The 27,432-nt window shown below is 38.6% G+C and overlaps 1 protein-coding gene across 4 annotated transcripts in view; it reads left to right on the top strand.

Annotated features, from left to right (window-relative positions):
* The window catches only part of NELL1 (neural EGFL like 1), a 283,038-nt gene that overhangs the window by 117,651 nt on the left and 137,955 nt on the right, over positions 1-27,432 (top strand). For all 4 annotated transcript variants that reach the window (XM_027696334.1, XM_027696335.1, XM_027696333.1 and 1 more), the window contains exon 13: positions 21,772-21,897. In XM_027696334.1, the coding sequence (XP_027552135.1) occupies positions 21,772-21,897 (126 nt within the window). The remainder of the gene's footprint in view (positions 1-21,771; positions 21,898-27,432) is intronic.

The raw sequence follows: 27,432 nt of genomic DNA, 5'->3' as shown, positions 1-27,432 counted from the left end.
CTTGTGTGTGATGATCTTGTCCTCTTCCATGCTAATAACTGTGTCACCTTTGCATTTCATGATCTAATCCTTGAACCAAGGTTGCTAATGAATATATTAAGCAGGGTAAATACCAAGACTGGTCCCTGAGAAACACTATAAGTAACATTTCTCCATCTTGAGAACTGTTCTTTTTCAGTACAGACTCTTGTAGTGCCTCCCATAGACAGTTTTCTATCCACAGTATGATGTATTCTTATATTATTCCTCATTGTCTGCCTTTTAAATAATGATTTCTTAGAGGACACTGTCAGATGCTTAATTTAAACACAGATATATTAGTTGCACTGTATTGCCCTTGTCTAAGTAGTCAGCTGTCTTACTAAGAAACCCATTACTTCTCTTGGGTGATCTATTAGCAATGAGAATATATTTCTTTTTGTCCTATTTCAAGTCTACCTCTATGCCCTCAATTACTGCCTTCTCCAGAGTCTGCTGTATTCAGTGTCAAATCACATGAATATGTGTTTATCACTTCTCCTTTCTTGGAATGCAGCTCCTATATTTAGTATTCCCCAGTGTTACTTTTGCTTTAGCAATGATGATCAGGGATGCAAAAGGACAAAGTTTTCAAGTAAAGGTTTGTGAAACTAAATGGTCTAATGGGAAAATATCAGTTCCCATTAGTTCATAAATTTAATTAAAAAACTTGCCACTGAATGTTGTATTGTCATCTTCTAGTTCTTTCAGTATGCTCGAAATGTTCCTACCGTGGTGGCATTATTCTTATGAGAAAATGGAACATTTGCCCAGGTTTGGGGGTACACAGAGATAACTTTTCATTGAATCCATGTGCAAATAAGAATCCTTAACCAGTTCTTCTCTTTATTTTAATCCTTCTCTCCTACTTAGGTGAAATGAGCCTTTCACTGTTCAGTTTGTTTTCCTTTGAAAGACTGAGCTCAAGTACTATTTTTACTGTGTGGCTAATTTAGGACACATGACTTACCTTGTTAATTAATCTGTCTTTTTCCATTCTGGTAACTTTTTTTGCTTACTCCTGATATCTTCTTTGAAGTACTTCTTATCCTTCCTATTTTTTTTTTCCTCTTTCATTCCAAATAGTTTCAACTTTTTATTAAAGTTATATCTGTATATTCTTGAGTTCAATGCAGTCCTGTCAGTTGTGTTAACTTTCTTAGGCACTAAGTGTTGGCTCTGTTGAAACCCAGACCTCCCTTGTAGACTTATTTTTATATATCCTCTTATATATCAATTAACTTGTCAGAAGATGAGTTGGTACACAGTAATTTGATCAATAGTTTAGCCAGCTTTTCTGTACAGTTATTGCTGCTTTTCAATTCTTCACCCTGATGTTGTCCCCAGTGAGGCTCAGCTGTGATTAGAGATAAAGAACAACCCTGAAGACTTCACATTGTGGGTTAAAACATTGTAAACTGTCACTAAAAAAAAAAATCAGTAAAGATGAGGTTTTCAGTCCTTTCTTGTCTTTTGATTTATTCTCAGTCAATAGGATGTGATGACAGGATTGCTCCAGACTTCATATACATTGTATATTTTCTGTTTTCTGCTCTTTATTTCTGGAGATTGATGGATATCTGATGTTATATCTTTTAATAAGGTATTTTCATTGATTTAGGACTGTCTTAATTTTGGTTTCAGATTTATAACTGTAGTTAATCAAATTCTGTTGCATCTTAATTAACTTTAAAATAATCTTTAGTAATGAGATTATGAATGTTTAGAATTTGGACATTCAGAGGAACCTCTCTCATTGAACCACCTGTAGTTTTAAAGGAAAACATTATATGTACAGTGGGCATGCTTTTTACTACTGAAACATATCATGAAAAATGAGATAACAAGTGAAGTGAGGAGAAACGATATTTGATGCACTGCTATAAGCAGAAAAAAATTATAATGGGGTCTTTCTGTGTAATTATTGTATCCACAATCAAATTATTTCACTTGTTGCAATTCTGTCCCTTCTGTGGAAGGCCATGCCTAGCCAGGGATTAACAACTCTATGGCTGTGCTGCATAATTCTTTTTGTTTCCTGTTGTAAAACATGCCAAAACCCAGTGAAGTCACAGTTTGAGAATGAATTGTAAATTGCTGTAATACAAGAATGGCAAAAAGAATGAAACCCCTTGCTTCCTATTAACATCTTAAATTAATTGTCTGGCTACGAGAGCTCATTCCCAGGACCAGGACAGCTCTTCTTCTCATGGACCAGGCATTTTATTCTGATGATTCAACCTACTGTTTCATTCAAGATACCTTTTACCTATATTTTTTGAAGTTTTTCTTTGGGAATTCTGACCCAGACTTTCCTGACTGAGACTGTGAAATGTGACAACTTCACAGGCTTACGTACAAAGGTGGTTTGTGTTCTGCATAAGTCATGTTTTGAAGACTGAGTTAGTGACAAACTCTACATCTTAAAACATATTCTGAAATGAAATACATAATAAAGTAAGTGTACTAGAGAAAAAGCTGATACAGAAGTTGCCCAAGTGCCCTACATTTGGTCTGCTTGAGGGAGTTTAAACAGTCGCCTTCTAGGCATTAAATTTAGAGAGTCTTATGTTTTTAAGCAATGCTCTTAGCTAGAGATGGGACTAGAAAGAGAAGAATATAGGGCCAAGATTACCTGTGCAGATAGGCTCTGGTTGAAGGGAAGAAAGGGACAATTCAGTATTCATAAAAGATTGTCTTTAAGGGAAATTATTGTTAAATTTAGTAAAAGCTCACTGATTTTGCAAGCAATGGAGGGATCAGAGGGACTAGAATGCTGGGTGAGCCTGTGGGTCCCCCCCCCAAAAAATCTACTCTTGGCGGAGGAATAATAATGAAACAGTCACCTGAATAACGTGTGCTTCTGAAAGGTTATAATTTGGTGTCATGAGAAGGCCAAGCTCCCACTTCTAGTAACGGTGGCTACAAATTATTTTTTAGAATTTGAATTACTTTTGTTTACTTGTGCAAAACCTGTTGTGACTCCTTATATTTGCATAGAAATTAATATATCTGAAAAAAAGTATCAGAAAATGTGTCTAAAGTTCTTACTTTCAAAGTTATTTTACAGAAGCAAAAGCCAGTGTTTCAGCTGCTTACAGAGTAATGAACAGGTGTTCAGATGTTATGAAATGTATAGAAGTGGGATGAAGAAATGCAAATGTTTGAGGAGTGCTACAAAACAAACAAAAAAATCCCAAGATAGTAAATTCACCACCTCAAACAGGAAGACCTCTTGATATTGCCCCTATTTATGCTTCTCGAGACTGTGGCTGGGATGGTCTCCTGGTGGGAAAGACCAGTGTTCAAACCTCTCCACATCCTCTTCTGTGTGTGGCACTTGTTCCCTTGCGAGGCTGAAAGATGTTATTTTGGAAATGTCACACTCTTCAAAATGTATTTTATTTATTTATATTAACTCAGCTCTGCTTTCTCAATTTGATCTATATTAATGAATACTTTCTGGTAAGCCAAGACTGTATTTTTGTCATGTCATTTACTTAAAATTTACTTAAAATAAAAATAAGTCATCCATCTCTGCTAAAAATGTCCTAAAACCCCAATAAATGATTTTAAGTACTGGGCTTCTTTGCTCTTTTTGATTCGTGGGCAAGTAACTCAAATTCTGTAAACTTTGTGTTCCTGAAAAACTCCCTGTTCTGCATTCCCCATCTCCCGCTTTTCTTGTATCAAGAAATTTGTCTACTTTCATTCCTTAGAGAGGAACTCCGAGTTTTGTGTGTAGTCTTTGGAAAGCTCTCTAAAATATTTAGGACTCTGAAAACAACTGACAGTCTCTTTGTTCCTAACAGGACGAACTGGGGATATCAGCTTGGTAGGGAATAAATATAATACTTTTTCATTGTCCCTGTATTTAGCCTGTATACCCTTTTTTTAATTTCCTTTTTTTTTTTTTGTTATGGGTACCTTCAGGATAACTAACAGGTAAGGAGAAAAAGGTCTAATATAGATATATCTAGTATAGATAATTTCCCACTTTCTTGCCACAGCTATTATAACACGTGCTACAGTATACTGTGAACCTTACAGCCTCTGGAAAAAAGCTATGGAAATATAAAGATGAAGAAATAAAGCAATATACTGCTGCTACCTGGCCACTGTCAACTGTGAATAGTGGCATTTACTTTAAAGAATTGCAGTTTTATTAGGATCTAAGATTAAATCTGCTTATCAGCTTAAAAATTTGAGAACTTGCCAGCTCTGAAGAGAAAAATTCCCCTCATCTCTTTTTGCCGATGAGAAAAAGCAATAATGGCAGTGAATGAGTGTGAAGGACTGGACAATGTTAAATCTTTTAGTCTTGACCTCCCTCTTTTTCTGTAAATGAGCCCGTTTTTTTCTTTCAGAGACTTATGGTGAAAATGGCATCTGAACACTGAGGCAAATATACTTTACCAAATGACTGTTCAGTGCACGTGGAATAGTTTCACAGCGTAAAAACCATTTGTTAATGTGCTTTCAGAAGTTGCCATTTCCTCTCAGAGATTGCAGGAAGGGTGTCTGAGCTCTAGGTTTGCACAGGCACTGCACAGGAGCAGTGAGAGTCTGATGTTAAAAACTGCTTTTACAGTCCGTGGTGGTAGCCTAGGCTCTTGTCAGAAATCAGGGGAGGCTTACAAACTGATTTTGAAGCAACTATGTGACTCTAGGTGTAGGTTGCCTTTTCTCTCTCCCAAATGTGGAAGGAGTTAGCCTCATTTTCTCCTCAGTTGTGTGAGGCACCACATGGAGCTGGCCAGTTCCTAGTGGTTTCCAAAGGAATCCAATGGTCTGCAGCCCCCTGCCATCATGACCCCCCTGCTCTTCAATGCTGAGAAGATAGGGATGTGACTGATGAGGTGAGGAACGAGAAAGAGCAGATATAGCCATGTTCCTCCTCTCCTTTCAGGCTGAACAGAACATCACAGACAAGTTCTGCTAGTGAAACCTGCTGAGTTCAGATTCAGCTGCTCACCATGTCTTGCAGTCTGGACACTCTGTCATATCCATATCCAGGAGGGCCTCTGCTATGGGAATTACAGAATTCTTTAGCACAAAAGCTTGTGTTTACAATTTGCAAGGCAGAACTGTATTAAAGTGGCATATGAACCTGTGTCTCTGCATTGTGGTGATCAGCCTAGAAGGAATGGCAGTCAAATTGCCAGCTCTCTTATTTATTGTGGGAATGAGGGGTTGACTCCTGTGGGTTTGTTGTGACACTTTGTCATATGTTCCTTTGTTTTTTACTGTCTTTGCTGTTTGGGGCAAAGAGGAGGCTCATAGCAGTGAACCAAATACTCTTTGAATTGTGTAACTTTCTCTCTAACGACATAATGAGGTGATTTTATGTTTCATAGTATAAATAAGATATCAAAACCCAGACTGTCCACTTCATGACTTAATACACTGCAGATGATAGTTGTTCAGGTACAATGCTGTGCTAACATCCCTAGTTGGATGGATAGTCCAGTCCAACTGGATGGAAGATGCCAGGCTGGAGAGCCTGTCTCTTCCTGAAGGACAGTTAGCTTTGCTCTGCAGCCATCTGTGTAGTTTCTTCCTACTTTCAGACAAAAAACTTCTTACAATTACCTCTGCTGAAACTAATGGAATTATATCTGTCCAAAAGTGCTTTTGAGATAAGAAATGTGTCTTCTGTGGTTTATGGTTAATTCAGAAGTGTAGCAGTCAGAGAGAGTGTTCTTTCAAGGCACGATACATGTTTCTTCATATTGTACATCAGCTTGCATCAATAGCTACTGTCAAACCAATTCCTTTATGCCTCCAAGATGTCTGGGCTCTTTGGTTGGGTTGTAAGGCATCAACCACCAGTATTTATTTACACGGACACTGGATAAAATGGCAGATGAAAGCAGCATTGATGAATTGCAACACGGCAGAAATATAAACCACTGAGATTTGTACTCAAAAATATGAACAGTTTTGCCATCAGAGAAAACACCAGAACTCGGAAAAAGTGAGAGATGCTGTGAGTAGAAGAAAAATTATTTTCTCAAGTTAGTAATAAGCTGGCTATACCTAAGGGAAATGCAGTAAGGAATAGGATTCACTTTAGTCACCTTGGAGACAAGCTCTTCATCTGTCAGTAGATATTTAAATTATTATTAAAATATTTTATTATTACTATATCAACAACATGATTAATCAATGTTTTAATACATGGTGCTACAACACACTAATTTTCTGACATAGAACCAAATACAGATTTAGCATATGGATACCCTGGATGTGCTCTTAGTATTTATTAGCCAAGTCTTAAGAACTGCCTGTGACTGTATGAAGATGGATGCTTTTGTATTTTTATCTGCCTTGTGTTAATGCCTTTTTTTGTGTTACTGATTCCTGAACAAGCTGCAGTATGGCATGTCCCTTTAATTATATGCCTGTGCTTAGGATGCCCAGATAGAGACTTCAGGGTTTTAAAGTGTGAAAGAATCCCTTTTATTTGAGATGAACACAGCGTGCACAGGGAACAGAGCCCCTCCCGGATCTGCATGGGGGAACTGGGGATTGTTTTAATTTATGTATGTGTGGATACATGTGTGAATACCAGTTTTTTAAATAGTATAGATGTCAGCTCTCTGGGGTTTTTTATCCCCTGAAAATTTGGCATGGAAATATTCTAGTGCACCTCGTGAGCTGAGTCTTTTCCTTGAGCCAAAGCAAATACCCTGTATCCGTCATCCATGATGATGTGTCTTCCTTGTATTTTAAGAAATAGTAGATTTATGGGGCATTTATCAGAATACAAGAATCTAGTACTTATTTGAAAACAGCAAGAAGATTTGTATAGCCTAGAATCAGTGCAAATTATATGCTATGTAATTGTATGTACGAGAAATTAATATCAGTCTTCCATTGTTTAGGAGGTCTTTATGGCCCTGTGTAAGCCTCAAAATAATTTAACCACAGTGATTTCACTATTCCTGCACAGTTTTCTTCCTTCATGCTTTCTCTAAAACTGTTTTAACAGCATCTGGTTCTGGGACAGTTTTCCAAGGTCAAAGCAGCATATGATTTTACCCTTCCAAAATCATTGTGATGATTCAGAAGCAGAGTTCAGAGCATGTGACGTGTTGGGTTAGAAAATTTAAAATTAATAAATAGAAAGCTGTTCAGAAAGAACTGTAAAAATGATGAAGGGCTTGTAGGAACTGATTTATGAGGCAAGACCAGAAGTTAGATGAGGAGAGCTTGGCTGAAGGGATGGGCTGAATGTGTGTTCAAATATGTGCATGAACAGTCAGAGAGGAGCTGAATTCAAGATTTGTGAATTCAAGATTGTGGACTAGACAAAAGAGTTGTTTTAGGGCTTTCAAGATAATAAGGTAGAAGTAAGGAACAAAGTTGTTACAATTTCTGAAAAACTGGAAGGTAAATAGAAACTGATTGTTAAATAGAAAATCGCTTATAAATATATGTATATATTCAGCTTTGTTAGACTGTAGGATTGATCAGTCTATTGTATCAGTAGATTATTTCACTTATTTGTTATTTGGGTTTGTGAAAGCACTACAGGAGGACGAAAAGCTGTTCTTTGCTGGAAGAAGGTGGATAACTTTTAAAAAAAGTCTTTTTAAATCTTGAATATCAGTGTTTTGTGAGAAAGCAGCGTGTGCTCTACGTCTTGTTATTGTGCATTATTAATTTTTCCTTGACATTTATTATACCCAGAAATAGGAAAGCAGTCTAGATAAAGTAGTCGCTCCTTTCCTTTGATTTCCTAGGATGTCAAGTGAGTTGCCTCAGAAAGGCTGGCAGTTGTGTTAAATGATGGGTTTATGACTCAATAGGGTTGCAGTACATCACTCACCTTAATGAAAAACAATGCCTAACTAATTAAAATTGCACCTATCAGCTGCTAAAATGACAGTTATTAGCATCATTCTTACAGGAATTAAGTGGAGTGGAAACTTGAAAAATCTTGATTTTGCCTTTCCATCCTAAATGGGTCTCTGATTCTTCATTCTTTAGTACTTAAGACATAACAAATATGGTGATAAAATTGCTTAGATTGCTTTTTCACAGGCTAAAGGAAATAGAATTTCTAGTTTAAAATGAGTAAATTAAGTGGGTTGACCTTGACTATCTGCCAGGTGACCACCAAGCTCCTTTATCACTCCCCTCCTCAACAAGACAGGGAGAGAAAAATATAACAAAAGGCTCACGGGTCAAGATAAGAACAGAGAGAGATCACTCAGCAATTACCATCGTTGGCAAAACAGACTTGACTTGAGGAAATTAATTTAATTTATTGCCAATCAAATCAGAGGAGGATAATGAGAAATAAGAACAAATTTAAAAAAGACCTTCCCCCTACCCCTTTCTTCTTCCCAGGCTCAACTTCAATCCCGATTCTTCTACCTCCTCCACCCAAGCAATACAGGAGGCTGTGGAATGGGAGTTATGGTCAGTTCATAATGCCTTGTCTCTGCTGTTCCTGCCTCCTCACACTCTTCCCCTGCTCCAGCATGGGATCCCTTCCACAGCAGAAAGTCCTTCATGAACTGTTCCAATGTGGGTCGTTCGCACGGGCTGCAGTTCTTTGTGAGCTGCTTCAGCCTGGGTCCCTTCTGTGGGGTCACAAGTCCTGCCACCAAACTTGCTCCAGTGGGGGGTTCCTTCCATGGGGCCGAAGGTCCCGTCAGGAGCTTGCTCTGGTGTTGGCTGTCCATGAGGTCACAGCCTCCTCTGGGCATCCACCTGCTCTGGTGTGGGCTCCTCCAGGGGCTGCAGGAGGATCTCTGCTCCCCCATGGATCCCCATGTGCTGCAGGGGCACAGCTGCCTCACCACGGGCTGCAGGGGAATCTCAGCTCTGGGGCCTGGAGCACCTCCTGCCCCTCCTCTTCCACTGACCGTGGTGCCAGAGCTGTTCCTCTCACATATTCTCAATCCTCTCTCCCAGCTGCTATTGCACAGGGGTTTTTACCCTTTCCTAAATGTGTTATCAGGAAGTGCTGCCAGTGTTGCTGACGGGTTCAGATTTGGTCAGTGATGGGTCTGTCTTGGAGCCAGCTGGCATTGACTCTGTTGGACATGGGAGCAGCTTCTGACATCTTGTCACAGAATCCACCCCTGTAGACCCCCTGCTACCAAGACCTTGTCACCCAAACCCAATACGGTAAAATGAGAGTTTCTTTTCTCTAGGAAGTCATGTGTTGTAATTGATAATGGCATAAATTCTCTTTCAATACTTTCTCAGCAGAAGGACATGTTCTAATTATGGTTTTGAGAAGGAAAACTACTTCTGGATTGTGATACGAGGGCCTTGACTGTTGTGGAAATATAATGTTTTTTGTTATACAGTCTTCTCAGTCTTGTGTTACAGCCCATCAGCAGGAGCTTTAGCCCTGTCCACGTTGTTCCCTAACTGTTTTCGTGTATGTATATGCTAACATCTAGGCTCCTGCTTCCTCTTTAGCTCAGTTTCATCTCTTCTTTTCCCAATGATTTGCACTGACATGAGATTTGTAGTCTCAGAATTATTTTCAGTTACAAAAATGAGAACTTTGTGTTAAGAAGAATCTCAGAGACACTTCAAAGTAGGGTCTTTATTATGTAATCTCATGAATTCTATGTGGAGTGGCTTTACTTTGACAATCATCACTTTTCGTGGTTTTTGAAGTCTCTAACAGTGGGATTATGTTTTCATGAAGCAAACAGTGTCCTGTCTGGCTCTACTATGTGGGTGACTTCATGCTGTGTGCTGTAATGTGACTAGGTTACACTGCTGTTAAAAAAAAAAAAAAGTAGTTTGAGGTGTATGTGGAGGGAAGAGAAAGCATTGGAAACCATTGGAGATGAGGAGTATTTTGCATTGATTTTTGATATTGACTTTCTATCCACAGCTTGCCTAGTTCTGCTGTTCCTATTTTTTTCATTCTTTATTTACAACTAATGTTGAATGACCAATGAAATCAGGCTAGAATTTGCTTCTTAATCTAGATGGTGAAAAGGCATTCAATGGAGATAGAAGTCTCCATCCTTTTATTGATAGTGGAAACTCATGTTGTTTTAATAATGGTTCTCTGCAGAGAAAAATACATGGTTTCATTGACAGCAATCTAAGAGTTGCTATTTTGCTATTACATAAAGTTTAATCTAGCTTGAAAATTTGAGTCAGAACACGGCATTTGAAACCAGTAATGCTCCCTCAACCCTCCTTTTCTTTCTCCTCATTCAGGATGAGATCTTTGTTGATTTATCTCCCTCTGCAGTGTGCACATAAGTGCACACACACACACACACACACATACACATGCAGCAGGTTGGTTCAAAGCCCATTAAGATCATGGTGTCTTTCTGTTGACTATCACAAGGATGCTTTCACCTGAGGTATGCTTCTGCCACTCACTGCCCTGCTGTGCAGTCCTGTATTTTATGGAGAATTTTGCTGTTTTTTAAGAGTACTGGTAAAAGCCCTTCTTAGTCGTGCTGGAATTGGGCCTTATTGCTGATAACACGCTCTGAAATATATGTAATGGTGCTGGTAATAAAATAGTAATGCACTATCAGGAATAACTACATAATGCTGCTTCTGTTCCCAACCTCCACTGCCAAAGGTGTGCTGTGTACTACAAATTAAAATTCTGCTTCTGCAAGAGTCTCAGAAACCTTGCTTGCAGTGAGGCTCTTTGCCAGAGGGCACGTGCCCATTCAAGATCTTCCATTAAAACATCAACCAAGCAACAGACTCACTCCCAATTAGCTTTCCTGGCCAGGGAGGACTGGCTCTGCATCTCTCTGCTCCATTCTTCCTTTGTGCTCTGACCACTTGCCTTGGTGGAACTTGAGGGAATCCATGTGAATGTATTCCTCAGGAGCTGACACTGATAAAGGAAAAGTATGTAAAATATCATTGACTCTCTATGATTAATAGGGAATGTAGTAATTTAGATGCAGATTTACTAGAAAAGAAATATTAAGGACCACAGTGTTCCCATTTCTTCTTTTTTTTTTTAACCACAGCTAAACATGTGATTCTCTTATCAAAGGGGAAAGCATTAAATCACCAATTCAATTTCATAGCCAAAAGCAAAGCAGTTAAAGTAACATTCATGCTAAGTGTTGAGGCAGGACTTAGGGTTGCAGGTAAAGAATATTTTTATGATCATCTGTTGGATTCCCTCCCCCCCACCTCCTCTTACTGTTCCTCTTATTTATCTCACCTCAGGTTATGCAGTCTTATTGCAATCTCCAAACCAGAAATGCCCCTTTCAGTAACCAGTGCTATAAATCACACCTGATTATCATATTTGCTCGGATGAGAAATGCATCTTGCATTTTTCAGTTATATCAATTAAGGTTATATTTATATTATAATTTATATATTTATAATATCTAAAATTAGGTATTTTTCTTCTGCTGATGTTTCCTTGTTTATTTAGTTTTACATTACAGATTAAATTAAATTTAAAAAGGCACAAACAATAAGACTAGATTGTGCAGCAAGGATGTGGAACACAAAAATGTGTTTAGCAAGGCTCTAAGGGATACTCAGGAACTGGTTTGCAATGATCCATAATTTTCTTATCTGAATATGATATTTTTCTCTATCCCTCTGTGGAAACTGATTAACAGGGAATAATCTGGACCCATGAAAATAAAGTCAGTAAATCCTCTATCATGTGGAACCACCTGGTTTGAATTATGTGGCATTGAAGAGGCATTTCTGCAATTGCTCAGCAGTGGTGATGAGTCTGCCACTTCAAGTTCAGTGTTTCCTCATGGATTTTTCAGCAGAGCTGGATAGAGGAACAGGATGTAATGGAAACAGTTGAATAATGAATTGTTGGAAAGATGTTAAGAGAGAACAGTTGGGAAAATGCAAATAGTGTCGTGAAGGCCATAAATAGAGAAAATAGGGCACAGTTGGTGTTTACCAACATGGGACAATATCTTTCCATTATCTGTGTGCTGCACAAATACTCATTGAGTGAAAAAATTACTTCAGTATGAAATTGTGGAGTATTAATTTTATATGATTTGTGCTACTAATGTATTATATGTCTCATTTACTACAGCAGTATATACTAAAAAACATCATAAAATACTAGCCTAGTAATCTTCCAGGGACTGTAGGGTTTTTTTGGACATAATAAAGACACCACCCCCCAAAAAAACCCAACAAACCATACAGTTTTCACAAGCATTTAATTTTTCAGAGGGTTACAGTGTCCTTCAAAATGCCACAGTAAAATGTTGCTGTGGGCACAGGGATTCTAGATCAATTATATGGGTAGCCTTCTACAATTTATCATTTGAAGATAGCATCTGGGTGGATTTGAAAGAGTAGGCCAGTCAATATCACAGGACATAGATAGAAGGAGACAAACTGGGTAAGAGTATTGGGCTAAAAAATAGAACAGTGACGCAAAAATTGTGGATGGAGGTATAAAACAAGTGCTGATGGAACCAGGTGTTTAATGTAATTGCTCTCAGTATAATGGCATGAAGAAAGAATTGTTTATTTTGAAACAGTAATCCATTGTTCACCCTTAGCCATTAGTAAAATCAGATAGAAGGGATTAAAATGAAGCTGAGTGAAAATGGATGTAGTTCTTTCAATGTATCGTTTTGCTTGGCTAATACAGGTGAATGGAAGATTAGAGAAAAACAACACTTCCCTCACCTCTTCCCACAGTATAAGCATCCACTGGTATCTCTAAGAATGTTTGGAAAGATAATAAATAAGGAGGTGAATCTGTTACAGAAATCTTACATTCCTTTTCCAACAGCAGTCTTTATTTCATCCGTGCTTACTGAGATCCAGAAGGAGTTTCTTTCAAAGGTGAAATCAAAGCCAAAGCAAGTCTGGCTTTGGGAGTACATTTATGTAGTAAACTAGGAGCAATCTTTCTTGGGAACAGAGCTCTTTTCATAAGAATGAGGTGATTATATTGCTGAGGTGATTATATTTTCTAATGGGCAGTAATATATTTGTGAGCAGTAGTAGCGTAACCTTTTGTTTGTTGTAGACTTATGTAATGGCAACTCTCACAGCCCAGCATGAAGTGGTTAGATTTAGAATAAATTCTCATGCATTAAGAGTCTTTGAAGAAGAAAAATGGGTGAAAGAGTAGTACTAAGGGAGAATAGTCCAGTTGGATTTATTATATGTAACTCTTCATACCCCTTTCCCTGTAGTAATTTCTTGGAGGTTTCCATCATGGGCTCTAGCCAGGGGAAAGCAATTAAGTTCCTCTGTGTCCCAGACAGGCACCACTTCTGTAAGGGAATGGATATTCACATATTTGTTGATCTGTATGGATTCATCAGAGGGATGTGGCACAGATCAGCCCCTTGTCATTGTACTCCAGGTTTTAGTGATGGAGAGCAGTGTCAAATTGTTGATTCCAAACTTTAAAGCTCGTGGTTGCCCGGAGATGTGCTGTGCTGACAGACTGTGACAGGGTAGCTCACGTTTTACTGTTTGGCTTATCAAACCATTTTTGGTGGAAAGAATTTGTCCCACATATGCCTTGTGATAAGCTCTTTTTTTTACCATCTTCTCCTCAACAATTACAGGATTCCCAAAACATCTCCTGCTTTATGGAAAAATATACAGGATACCTGCTGCAGGATGGGAAAAGCCACTGACTTTTGATTTTTTCAATTTCTGATGAACTGCCAGACATGATTATTGTGGTGAAATTGAGCAATATTTTCTTTATTGGGTCCCTATACCCATGCAAGCATTTATTATATTTACAAGGATGAACTCTGGGTACCCCAACGTTTTACTTATAATGTAAATTTTTATTTATTGCCAAAATAACACTTGGAGAAAAGCTTTGAGAAAAATTCTCTTCTGAGAAAGATAGCATGTACAAATATCATTATTTCCTAACTTTAAATAAGTGTGGGTGATGGATAGAAGGATTTATAATGTGAAATACTGAACACACCATCTCTAAAAAAATAATAAAAAGAACAGCAGTTTTTGAGTGTTTTTTAAGGTAAAACTAATACAAAAGAACAAGCTAACGTCATCATAGGACTTACAGCAACATGGGTTTATTTCTAAGTTCATATTTTTACAAGAGAAGCTTTCAAAATGCTTCATATTTGAATGGCATTCTCTTTCTGAGTTTGTCTCTTATCTCTCTCTGAATTTAGCTCTTACCTACTCCAGTGTCCTTGGCAATACAGTCAGGACTGTTGCTCTGACTATGGATAGAGTTGCCCCTGATCTCTGCTGGTTCATTACCTAGTCCTGTTGTCAGGGGACACAGCAATAGCTCTGTAACCCATGAAATCTCCTGTGTGCTCACACAGCTTCTCCTGTTGAAGGCTTGCTCCTGCAAAGTTCCAAGACCCAACAACTCCTGTAGGGCCATCACCATCTTATATGGGATTAACTGCATTCTAGATGAAGTGGTCTAATTATAATCAGCATAGAATCATAGAATGGCCTGGGTTGGAAGGGTCCTTAAATATAATTCCAACTCCAATGCCATGGAATGAACACCTTCCTCTAGAACACTTCCAGGGATGGGGCATCTACAGCTTCTCTGGGCGTGCTGCTCCAGTGCCTCACCACCCTCATAGGAAAGAATTTCTTCCTAATGTCTAATCTGAACCTACCCTCTGTCAGTTTGAAGCCTCAGAACAAAGCAGTTTCTCAGTATTTCTCCCAGGCTACCTGTCATTACATATTACTTTTTACTTTTCAGAGCACTTATCACAGTTTAAGAGGCATAAGTTGTTGTCCTCTTTTTTTTTTCTTTTCTTTTTTTTTTTTTTTTCCTTTCTGATAGACACCAGGTCATTTCCCTGAGATATAAAATTCTCTCTTCAAGTAGCTGCTGGTATTCCTGAGTATGTTAAGATACCTGGAGGTGTCAAAGAACCTCTCTGCCATAATGTCCATGAAAGGATGTAACGAATGCTCCTCGAATCCCTTATAGCAGAGTGTCCTCAAAGGCATTGATCTGCCCTGATGAAGTCCAAGAGGCCAGAGAGTAGCTGGAGAGCAGGGATGGTGGCACTGAGTTTGGTAAAAGCCCTGAATCCTGCTGGCCAGGCAGACTGGAACAGAGCAGTGGCTTGCTTGTTACATTGCCTCTGATAAGCCACTGAGAGGAAGAGCAAATTAAGCAGCATCTTTAAAGAATTCAAAGTCCTTATACACACTCAGACACACTCCTTAGTAGCCTGTTCTGCAGCTCTGCATTCTAAATAGAAATATCAGTATATTTTCAAAGTATAATTAGAAAGAAAAAATTAAAAGGCTTGGATAATCCTGGATAAAGCAATCTTTTTTAACTTCAGTCAGTTCTAAACATCACAGCAGCTGCTATAATAGTACAAGAAGAATTTTGACTTGGTTTTTTTTTTCTAGTTGCTTTGGCGTGTTTGAGCAAATGACTGAGCTACTGCTGTTAGCCAAAACCTGTTTCCCCAAATGTTTAATTCTGCTTTCTGTGATTATTTTTAATCTGTGTTCTCTAAGCTGCGTTATCATATGTGAATTCTGGCTGCATATTTTTAAAAATAATTTATTTGCAACTATCAGAGATACCTTATGAATAAGTTATCAACCATCCCTAAGAGCTATAGCTGCAAACATTTTAAAAAAGTAATATTTATAAGTCTGTGAACATTTTTCAATTAATGTGTTTATCAAATGAATGCACTTAGGGTTAAGAAAACAGCTCCTCTCTGTTAGGAACAAGACCACATTACTTATATTTTCTTTAATGCCAACATGTCAGTGGCAGCTTTTGAACTGATTGAAATGATCCTTTAGGAAAAGTTCAATTTAAATAAACTGTTTTTATCCTAAGAGATCTCAAGGCTCTTTGGGACCATCCCACCAAACCAATGGCACAGACCTTTAATAATGCATCATAAATTGCCAGTGTAGTGATGGAAAGCATAAAGCAAAGTAGAACTGCAAGTTTTCAGTTTTCCTTAGAGAGGAGCAGAATTTAGTAGAATAAATAAAAGGAAAAACTTCTCACTGAGAGGGACACTGGATAGTCTGGACAGCAAGATTTAAGAATTTGGGTGCTGTCTTTCATGATAAGATTGTGCTATTTTGAGGAATGATGACCAAAAATGACTATAGATGAAATTCCCTGGCTCCAAAGAATCAGGGAATTGGTTGGATCATTTGAGATTCAGGTTATGAAAATCTCTATTTTTTAAATTTTTGTTTTTTAAGGCAAAAAAATCATAACCTTAAGAGGCTAATGATTAGTGTGTTACTGTAAGCACTTGCAAGGATGGAGAAGGGGATTGTATTGTACCTAGGCAATGTTTTAATGTCTAAGGCTGAACTCATCAGGGTGGCTTTTAGGAAATAACCACTTTCCTGGGGGGATTGTTTATTACTGTAGCTGAGAAAGAGGTAGCAAAATGTTGTGATCTCTTTTCAAGAATAACCAGTTGCTTTCTTGACTGTGATTGGTAGAAGTATTTAAGTTGAAGACTATTGAAATAAAGACCAGGAAGGTACCTTCACTTGAATTTTTATTTTTGTCCTTCTCAGGAATGTCACGTTAGTTCAGGGCTGGAAAGTGTGACTGTTCAAATATGATTTGCATGTGAATGTGTGCTTTTAAATATTTATTTATTTGTTTAACCTAATAGTTATACAATTACTATCCCTAAGGGGCAGATAAATAGACAGAAAGCAGATTTGAAATATTGATACTCTTGTCCTGATCGTAAAGTAGGTATATCAATGTAAAGCACTTTTACTCTATGCCCAGAGGAAGAGGCTGCACCATTTTAATGATGCTCTAAAAGTCAAAATGATAATACTTCCTGATATTATTCTATTGATGGTTATTCTATTGCCTATGGATTCCCAGGTGATGCTACACCAGCCCTAATTTATGAAGGCATTTTTCGCTGATTAGTTACTTAACGACATTAGGGTAATATTTCTCAGCCTCGTTGAAAGGGAAAATTTTACTTCTGCTTATCTGCTCTTGTTTTGGGTTATTTCCCTGCCTCTGAATGGGCAGCAGCTCCATCCTCAAGTCAGAGGGTTGCCCGTGTTTGCATTGCTGCCCTGCCTTGGAGAACATGAATTGCCACGGAGGAAACTGGTAAACAGTTGTTGGTAAACAGTTTTAAGGCTCGTCTAAACATTTGCAGCCAGTAATTAGTCTTTTCTTACCCAGGCAACTGGGGGAAGCTGAGCTGCTGCCAGCTCACAGGGAACTGCTGACTGCTGTGTCTAATGCTTTATGGCTCCCTGAGGGTTCTATTGCACAGTTTGAGAAACCAGCCCTGTGCTAGAGGTAAAAACCAGGTATGGGGTGTCTAAGACATATGAGATCTATCAAAAAGATTACAGGCAGGGTGGGGGGTAAAAAGGAAAAACAAAAAGGCAAGTGGAGATGAAGTCAAATGAGTCTGGCAGTGGAAAGGAGGTAAGAGCAGGAGAGGACAGAATCAGGGAGAATTTGGAGAGCAAGTAAATATAATGACCAAGTTGCTGCTTAGTCAGTGGAGTGAAAAAGGCATGTGTTCATTTTTGCATAAGCATAGGTTGACAGGAATTTTAGGGCCTGTCTTTTGCTCCACCACTGTTGTGCTCCGCTGTTTTGGAAACTTGGTTGATATGATTCCATCAGCTTGTGAACATATTTTAAGATTTGATATTATTTAAATAGTAACACTGATTAACTTTACATTTTTAAAAATCCAGATTATTTAGACCAGGGTCTAATACAGTTCAGGTCAATGCATAGTATTGACTTGAATAAAAAGAGGGAAGGGGAATTCCTTCCCTCCTCCCCCTTTAATAATCATGAATTAGAGATCTTTCTGCAAAGCTGTCTTTTTTGTTGTTTTTTTTTTTTTTCCCTCCTGGTTTTGATTTTCTGTCTTTATTTCCTTAAAGTGTGCCCAAAAATTCTAATTTAGTTTGGTAAAATATACTCCCCAACCAGAGGGCAAGTAATTGGGAGAGAGATGCAAAAAGTGGAATTGATTCTGATACAAATACAAAATCTGTTAGTGCTCTGGAACACTTCATGCTTGTTTCATTTTGTTTTGGTTTGAATGTTACTGTCTTTCAGTAGTTAAACAATGAAGCCCCAAACAACAGGTGATGATACTACTAAAGGGATTATTGTTGAATGCATGCAAAAAATTGGTCTGCAACTCCAGAGAAAGAGGGTGCTTTGTTTCAAGATTGTTCACTTATGGTTATTACAGGGCTAAGAGTTTAAAAAATACGAGGTCCATTTCTCTTTTGGGCAAATGGACAAAGCTCCCATTGCCATTAATAGGAACTGTGCCATCTTTACAGCTGAGATTATTTTGGTTTGATGTGACTTATTGGAGCGGACAAATAGTAAAAAGATGCTCTAGTTGAGATTTGGTGTCTCATTGTCATCTTTCAATATTACAGATATTTAGCAGTAGAATTCTCAGTGAGGCATGAAAGGAGTTTGGACAGTTTGTAAAGTACATTTGCAGACGAGAAAGCCTCTTTCCTGGGCTATGGGTTGAACGCCCTTTGTATTGTCTTTCCAGCCCACCTTGTTTTGTTGGTTGGTGTGAGCTGATGAGTGCCTGCAGTGGCAAATCACCTGTCAGGTGCTGAGCTGGTGGTTCCACTGAGATACTTTTCATGTGTTTTATCCCAGTGTACTCATAGCATTGCTAAATCCACTGGCAACTAATAAAAGATAGTACATGTATATTTGCCTGTGACTTCACAAACACTATTTACAGCTGTAAAGAGTAACGGTGATAACTAATTAGCTACAGGGTATGTGAGTACTGCAGTAAAGAGAGCTCTGTATGGATAATGAACCCGTTAAGGAAACACTTGAACCCAGTAGGACACCACTCACCAAGCCAACCCACCCTGCAACATAATAGTCCATGCTGAAAAGCTGAAGCCCAAATGTCTCTGTTGTTGCAAAGCTGAGCTTATGTAGATGGAAGCTGGTGATATGTACATGATCATTATACTGTGTCAAGTCTCATTTTGAAGACCATAAGTATACCTTTTTAAAAGAAAAACAGACTACTTCACCAGCCTAGAGAGAAACATAAATCATATATTTTTGTCACCTCAAAAGACCACTAAAAGATGAGCTTTAATATTTCAAATGCGACAAGCAATCTGTACACATGAATCACAATTTGAGTTCCATTACAGCTGAGCTGATATATGCCACTGTGTTCTTTATGGATTTTACTCTAACAATATTAAGTAAAAACCCAAAGCCTTTTGTGATGAATACCTAACCTTTTACAAGAATTTGTAGAATTGAGGTCCAGAACAACAGTTTTAGCGTAGCCCTACAAGCGTTAATAAGAAAATGCTGTTGCCAGTTTTGACCTCTTAATATTATTCTCTTGAAAGAAAATGTGTGTATTAGTAGAAGGCTAATATTGCAAAGATAAAAGAAAATGCGAAATGCTGAAACGGTTTATGGAAAATGCGCCAAAGAAAATGGGCAAAGTTTGAAGGGATGGATCTTTTGTTACTTCTGCTTCCTTTGTTAAGCCTGGGCTTTTTCTTCCTGGACTCTAGAACTTCTGCAGCAACCCAGTGCCAGTTTTCCTCAATTCCTCTATTTATAGTCAAGTCACCACTTGAAGTCCTTAGTCTCCTTTTCAGATATTCTCCCATGGCAATATTTTCATATAGGTTGTGAATTTTCTTTTTATCTCTGGCTATTCTTGTATCTTTTGTTACAGCAATCTGGGCCTTTCTTGCAATGAATCAAAGTTCAAATTCCTTCACCTTTGAGACTTTTAATCCTCTCTCTTCTCCTTGGGGGAAGAAAGAGAGGTGTATAGTCCAATGAATTCAGTGAGGAAGCTGGAGATGAAGAGTAGTGCATAAGGTTAATTTTCAGGTGAATTGGTTGCTGTTTTGACATTCTTGCTTTCTTTACAGACATCTTTTATTCCTTTTCCTTTTATGCTAGAAAATTATTAGATATGCAAGAACAAAACTCCTCAAAGCTATGCTCCAAAAGCCTATTAAAAATAGTCTGCAAGCAGAACAGTGTGAACACGCGTCAACACCTGAGTGTTTCCCAAGTGGCTCGAGCACTCAGTGGTGTGATAACAAGACGTGGGAGGAATTTTTGTGGCTTTTATCTTTCATATATTGATGCTCCCGACTTTTTAAAATTCATTTAATCAACTGGCACTGCAACTGAAACAACAGAAATGCAGGAATGAGATAGTTTAAGGTGTTTGCAGTGATATACAAAGTATTTTGCCTCCAGGCCATCATTTCTAATTCATCCCAAGTTGGCAGCAGTGAGAAATCACTGCCAACTGACAGCTGTTTGCTGGCCAACATGAAGCAATTTAGCTAGTAGTTCCTGCTGGACAGCTGTCTGTAATGTGGAAAGTGTGAGTGCAGCTGGCATGTGTTTCATTTTCAGAGACTCGAAAATGTGGGTGTATCTCAACTGCAGCCACTTCAGTTGAGGAAGGTTAAGCAGGATACCGGAATTTAGGTAACCAAGAACTCAGCATGTGCACAATTAAACTCCCCCACCTTCTGGGGCTGACTGCTGGCAGTGCTAATGCCTTGTAGCACTTCCACTGAGTCTCCACAAGCATGGTGTGTTGAGGAAGAAGGGAGTCTAGCTTGGGCTCTACAGATGGCTGGGCAGAGGCTGCACTGTGGGGTGACCAACTCACTGGTACTCCAGCCTAGGAGGTTCTTCAGCTGTGTTGTCAATTGATACCTTTCCTGAGTGGGAGCAATCAATACCAGAAAGAAAGTAATAGGGACAAAAAATGAGTCTGATTCATCTTTCTTTGTGTGGACGTACGTAACACTAGAATTAATACTTTGAAAACCATGAATTACTTCATGTAAAGTCTGTGCTGCTAAGCAGAAAATCTATCCTGCTGAGAGAAAAATAAAGAAAATTCTTCAGTGTAATGTCTGGTTCTGCGAGGAGGGAAGGGGGGAAGATTTTACAGTTTACAATATCACAGAGCTTTGAGATATTTAAACAGGCAAGCAAATGATAGGTTTGAGTCACTCTTGGGAAAACAGTTTTGATTTTTGGATTTGCAGCAGCAATAGAGATTGCTTAAGCTGAGGTACGGGGTCAAGTTTTTGCTGCTCAAAGTCATCTGTTTTTTCTTTTGACATGATGCAAAGCAGGCATAAAATGGGCTTAGGTGACCAGTTCAGTCTTCTGCTTGTGTGAGATGTGGAAGTGGCACAGAGCCCTGTCCAGTAACTCCTGCACAGAAACTCCTGTGTTTCAGGGACAGGGCACTGTCAGAGTACTTGGGTTAATACAGAGGTCTGGAGCACTCACTGTCCAACTGAGCAGTTGAATCTGCTTCTACATTGTCCTTACAAACATTGCCACGTCATATCTGACCAGCACTGCAACTGATACCATGCTGTACAGAGTTACTATGCCATAAAGAGTTAGGATTTTCAGTATGGTATACTTCTGACACTATTTTATGTGTTTGAAAACTGCATCAATTTTTGTTTTTTAACATCGTAGGAAAAAATCCAAACGGATGCGGTACTTTTCCAGAGTTAAAAAAAATGGTGTTTCAAGAAGAACAGTGTGAAGGAACCCATTACTATGATACAGGTGTTTTAGCTTTATTTTAAGGAATATTTTTTACTGAATTTTCCTTGCTCCTTAATGCTGATGTTTAACCGGATTGCCTTTGGAGTTGTAAATGGAATTTATTTTCTCCAATGTCCTTTCACTGACTGTAACCTTTTTTTTTTTTTGGTGGTTCTTCCCTGCAGATATTGATGAGTGTGCTGCCAAGATGCATTACTGTCATGCCAATACCGTGTGTGTTAACCTGCCTGGATCCTATCGCTGTGACTGTGTCGCAGGATATGTCCGTGTGGATGATTTCTCCTGTACAGGTGAGCTCTCGGGTACAGCAACGGTGCTGTTGTACTCCACGTGCTGTGTGTGTTATTGAGCTTCTGGGTACTCCCTGTTCCATCCCAAATGCCACGGACCAGCTGGTCCTTTGCCGGCGTAAAATTTAGGCGCAAGCAGGGGAGATAAATGTGGTGTGAGGTACCTTTCCTATGTGTGAGCCCTTTGGAATTAACTTGGAAGGTGGCTGAAGAAGGCCTGTGGTGCAGCCACTGAGTGCTGTTGTCAGGCAGGACACGGTCCTTTTGTGCCCCACGTCTGGCTCTGTGCGAGGTGCGGAGGCTGAGATCGGATCTCACGGGCTGTGGGAAGAAATAACGCTTTGTTAGCTGTGGTTTGAGACTGGTCAGTGGATTGAGACATGAGAAATTATCCAGGAGGAGAAGGTTTCTGGACAGAGCCGAGAGCAATGTGTAAAAGGAAAACTGAAAATGTATAAAGTCCTTCAAACCAGTTATTTTTAGGCGGTTTGGAAATTGTTGTTAATGCTGAGAACTAATGTCTCAAGGACTATGACACATTGTTCAGAAAAGAGAGCAAGTGTGATAGCATTAGACTATAAATCTTTTTTAATATCTATCAGCAAAATTATCTCTAAAAATTTTTAATGGAAGGTAGGTAAGTCTCATTTCCATTTAGGGGTTTCTAAGGGACCTTCTCTGGCAGTCTCAGAAAAATATGAGAAGCTGCTGAACTGCTCATCCCAGCTCTACCTATCTTGGATAACATCTTTCAATCACAACACTCCAGAAAGGCTGATCTTGGGATTATTTTGATGGATTATTTTGATCAGGCAAAGGAGGAAAATATCAGGCAGGTTTGTTGAAATGGATATGTCAGCTTGGCACAATACCATGTTTAGAATGGTGTTGGGGGAGCTGTTTTCTCAAGTGGAAAGATGGCACAGGAGTGTTCAATATGAGAATGATTTCCAGCCTGGAATAACTACATTGTAATGCACGTTATCATTAGGGAAGGTCATAGGAAATGTTGACTTTTATGATGACAGCATGTCTTTTAGCTAAGATTATGTAGTTTATAAAACTGTAGGAAAGTCCTGCCCACCTCTTGAGAGAGGCTGGTACTAAATTGTTGTCAGGAAGCTGATTTTTATTTTGCCCAGAGTCATTATTTCTGTATAATCTGTCTCTTTTGAGTTTTTCTTGATCTTTTATAATGTCACATGACAGATGGAGACCTTAAAGTTTCAGATCTTCAATTCTGTTCTAAACATGTCTGCTGGGTGAGGTAGAAGCCTTCACAGTGATGGGGAGAGTGTTCTTGTTAATCTGACACTTGCTTTTCCATATATGCACTACTAATTTCCTAATAATCCTTTCTTTCCAGCAAGACACTATCATTAGGCATGCAAAGGGTTTAGAAAGCAAGGTATCTGTGATTTACCAAAAAAGTGTGAAGTAGTAAGACAAGTTGCTTGACAGTAATGGGTGAGCATCCAATTAAAATGCATGCACACACAAAAAAATCAGGAGTGGACTTGGGAACAAATAATAGAATGAGGGAGATAACTATTTCTTGCAGGTTTATTGTCTTGCTAAAAAGACTTCGTTTTTGACATCATGGTTAAAAAGCACAGCAGGTGTGTAACATAGATCAGGAGGAACTTAGTTCATTGCCTGTTGTATCTAGGAATGATGGTTTGTTATAGTAATAATAACAACTGTGGTTAAAATAAGTACTGTGCAATAGAAACACTAATCCTGTTTTGCATTTTGCATTATGTTTATACAGATTTTAAGCAATAATAGCAAGGATTAAAAAAAAATAATAAAAAAACCCAGGCAGCAAATATTCAACTAGTTCCCCCTTATACTGAAACCAAGTGTTTAGAAGGCACAAGTGAAATAAATTGTAGCTATTACTCAGTTTTTTCAAATTATTACTCTTTATTCAAACAAAATAAACGAGAAATTTTCTTGTCATTGAACCATGCATTTGGAGAGAAATCTGACAGCCTGAGATGGGCTGGTGTTCTGATGGCAACTGTGTGTGTGGGGCTCAGACTCTGATGGGTTCAGGACAAGGATTAAGAAGTTTCAAATGTATGTGCCTAAGGCACATGCATGGCATTGCATGTGTTTTATGCACTGTTGAGCTTAAAGCAGAATTATTCCACAGAGCAGGAGTTATCATGTTTTGGGAAGTCCGAGTCTGCTTCATGAAGGCACAAATTCATGACCTGCTGTTGAGCAGATTCTGTGTGTTGCTGGGCAGGCATGTGCTTGGTGGCCTTGGTGTCCAATCTCCCAGCTCTGGCAGCTTTCAGAAGGTGGAAAGCAGTTGTATGTGGAAGCTGTAAATCAGAAATAATTTTTGAGCTGAATAAAATATTTCAATTTGATATTGAGGGGTTTATCTTTATAAAAAGAAATGGAGTAACTATTGAAATGCTGTGTCAATTTGAATTGAGCAAAATGAAATTCATTTGGATATTCCTGAATTTTAAATACACTGCTTCAGATGCCTTTTCTTAAAACACTGAATCTTTCTAAAATTAAACTAATTTTTGCTGTTTTGACATTGCTGAAACCTTTCTTCCCCAAACAATTTTTGAATAGTTGTTCCCAACTGTGAAGTAGGAACTTCTGTGGTTATCAGTAAGAAACTACTGTCTTGGAAGCTGTGCTGATTGCATAGAAAATGCAGTCATAGAGACAGAGTGACTAAAACAATATTCTGGATGAAGTCTCCAATTATGTGAAACTCCTAACTAAGATTTCAAATTAAGTAGTGACTATTTCAATAAATTATCAGTGTTCAGTCTCACATAAGCAAAAGACCCGGTGTGTTGAGGTATTTTGTGGCAGGTTAGTCAGCCTAGTAATAACTTCAACCTTTGTTCACCAAGAAAGGTACATCAGTGTTTTTCTGCTTACCTATTTCTAGAGCTCTGTGCTCTGAATGTTAACTAAGTTGTTGAGTGAAAGACAGTTTTATTAAGAAAAGTTACCCTTGAATAGGAACCTGCTTTTCAGTCTGTTCCTGTGACACTGACAGGTTGTTTATCTGTTCTCAAGTAAATCACAGTCTTGTCCATTCTGAAACTGGCAGCAAGATTTGCTGCTCCAGATGTTCTTGTTTGCTGGGATCTACTGATTTAAAGCATTTGATTGACTCTCACAGGTTTCTACCCTGGTTGCTAGTTGTAAAATAAGTTCTCTTGGGTTGCTTTCTTCTGACATAGCAGTTTGGGAGTTTGCTTCAGAGGTGCATTATTTTGTTTTATGCTTTTTTTAAGCATTATAAATTACTTAATAAAAATATAATAATTTTATTTTTGATGGGCTGCATCTGTTCTCTGGTATGATTTTCAAAATTCATTACATGAGTTTCTGTAGTTTGAAACTAGAATATATAGTTTCTATATCCCACTGTCATTCAATAAAGTATGCAAATGCCTTTTCATCTTAATGAGCTATAAATTATCTGTAATAATTACATATACATGCTGATACGAAGAGGAAACAGCGTGGGTAGGTTTTGTCTCTTTTTGCATAGTACTGGATTTTCTGTGAAGACAATCACAATGGTCATGGAAAGGATTCCTGGCCTTTAACACCTATAATAACCATTTAAAAAAAGTCAGTGATTTTGCAATGTTTTCCTTGAGGCTGCCTGGGACACCAAAAACTTCCCCAAATCCTGCAGTCATTCAGAGATTAAGTTACTTCGTTTTATGTGGTCACTACTGGGTTTGAATGCTGTATTTCATTTTGTTTGGGTTTTTTTGTTTGTCTGGTTTTTTTTTCATTTCCTACAAATATTCACTGATTATGTATTAAAGCTTGAAGACCTTCACAACTGAGAGTGCTGAGAGATTTTTCTTCCTCTATTTCCATGTATTACTCATGGCCCTCCTGGAAGATGAAGAAGCCTCCTTTGGACTTGGGAATGTCTCAGCCCATTTTGTCCTAAGGGCATCTTTGAAGAAGTAGTACAGAAAGTTATCTTGCCACCCAACATATGTCAGTACCCTGTTCATCCCAAATGTGGTGAGACCTGTGTGCAAACACCCTCCTCTTTATGCACCCAGCTTTGCTGACAGATGTTTTCCTTCGGGAAAGTAATCCACCTCCATATTTTACTGTGGAGTTGTGCAGTTCTGCATAATGTATGAACACTGGACTGTGCTTTTATCCCTTTTTCAGTCTTCATTTGGTGGGATGATGTTCATGGAATTTCTTTAGTCTTTGGCTTCTCAAAGCAATGAGTCACTAAAATATTTGTATGTAACTTGCATAAAGCAAGCCCTTATCTACCACAGAAACAGGAAGTATTTTCGAAACACACAGTACAATATTTTAATTCTGTGGAAAAAATGATGTTACATAGAAATATATTATTTAGAAGAAGTCTTAGAATATAAAGATTAGTCTTGAGTTTACATGCTAATTTGATTTACAGTATGGGTAGAGAAGAGGAAGGAAGAAAACCTAATGAATTTGCCAGGTTATCACATAAGCCCCTTCCCTTCCATCTTGTGTGGTTTCTGGAGCAGCATTCAGTTTGGAATGTAATGCACTGTTCAGAACAAGCCCTTCTGCACAATGTTATTAGAAAAGCTGTGCCTAAAGCATAGAAAAACATAGAGTTCTGAGAAATTTAATTTTCAAGGGAAAAAAGTCAGACACCCTTTCTCCTGCTCTTCCCTTCTTCCCCTCCCCTATCTGTGAAAGGCAACTCAACTGCAGAAATTTCCTCCTGTGGTTAGAACAAACGCTCAAATTGTTTGCTATCACTAAAATTGATGCCTTTATATTTTTGTGGCTGGAGTTTACCTGTCAGGTTCAAGGTGGTGTAGTTGACCCCGTAATAATACTAATAATGCAGCAAGTTTCACAGCAGTGAAGTGGCAATCTCAAAGGGCAGGTTACTGGCCTCTCACATCCAGAATCACTGGCTGTGTTTGTAAAAGACCTGAATAGAAGCTCTCAGGCAGCCGATTGATGGTACGGTCACTCTTTGAAAGACAGTGCTCTTTCTGAAATCTAATCTACTGACCCTCTTTCCCACTGTTTCTTTTTGTTGAACTAAATTAGCATTCAAGAAAGCAATAGCATTGTTTTTGGTGTGGCACTTGCACTTTCGAAGTACTGTGCAGGGTCTTGGATGTTCCCAGAGGTCAGTAAACAAATGTTACTGCTGTTCTTGTGATGGCTTGGGTTTGGGGAATTGATAGACTTGTCTGCTAGCTGAAAACACAAGTCTGTGTCAGCAAGCAGGGAAGGTAAGTCTGTGGTTGAATAGTTTTCAGGTATGTTTTGGGGAAGTGGTCTCTTTAGATCTTAGGATATCATCATCAGTATCTGGCCTAGCACTACATAATTTTTTAGAGAGTCATAGAATGGTTGGGGTTCTAAAGGACCTTGAAGATGATCTTGTTCCACCGCTCCTGCCATGGACAGTGATATGTTTCACTAGACCGGGTTGCTCAGAGCCCCATCCAACCTGGCCTTGAACATTTCCAGGGATGGGGAATCCACAGCTTCGCTGGG

This window comes from Neopelma chrysocephalum, unplaced genomic scaffold, assembly GCF_003984885.1.
Source record: "Neopelma chrysocephalum unplaced genomic scaffold, ASM398488v2 Primary Assembly neopelma1_106b, whole genome shotgun sequence".
NCBI lineage: Eukaryota > Metazoa > Chordata > Aves > Passeriformes > Pipridae > Neopelma > Neopelma chrysocephalum.
The sequence above is the reverse complement of the archived record's forward strand: the minus strand, read 5'-3'. Positions and strand labels throughout refer to the sequence as shown.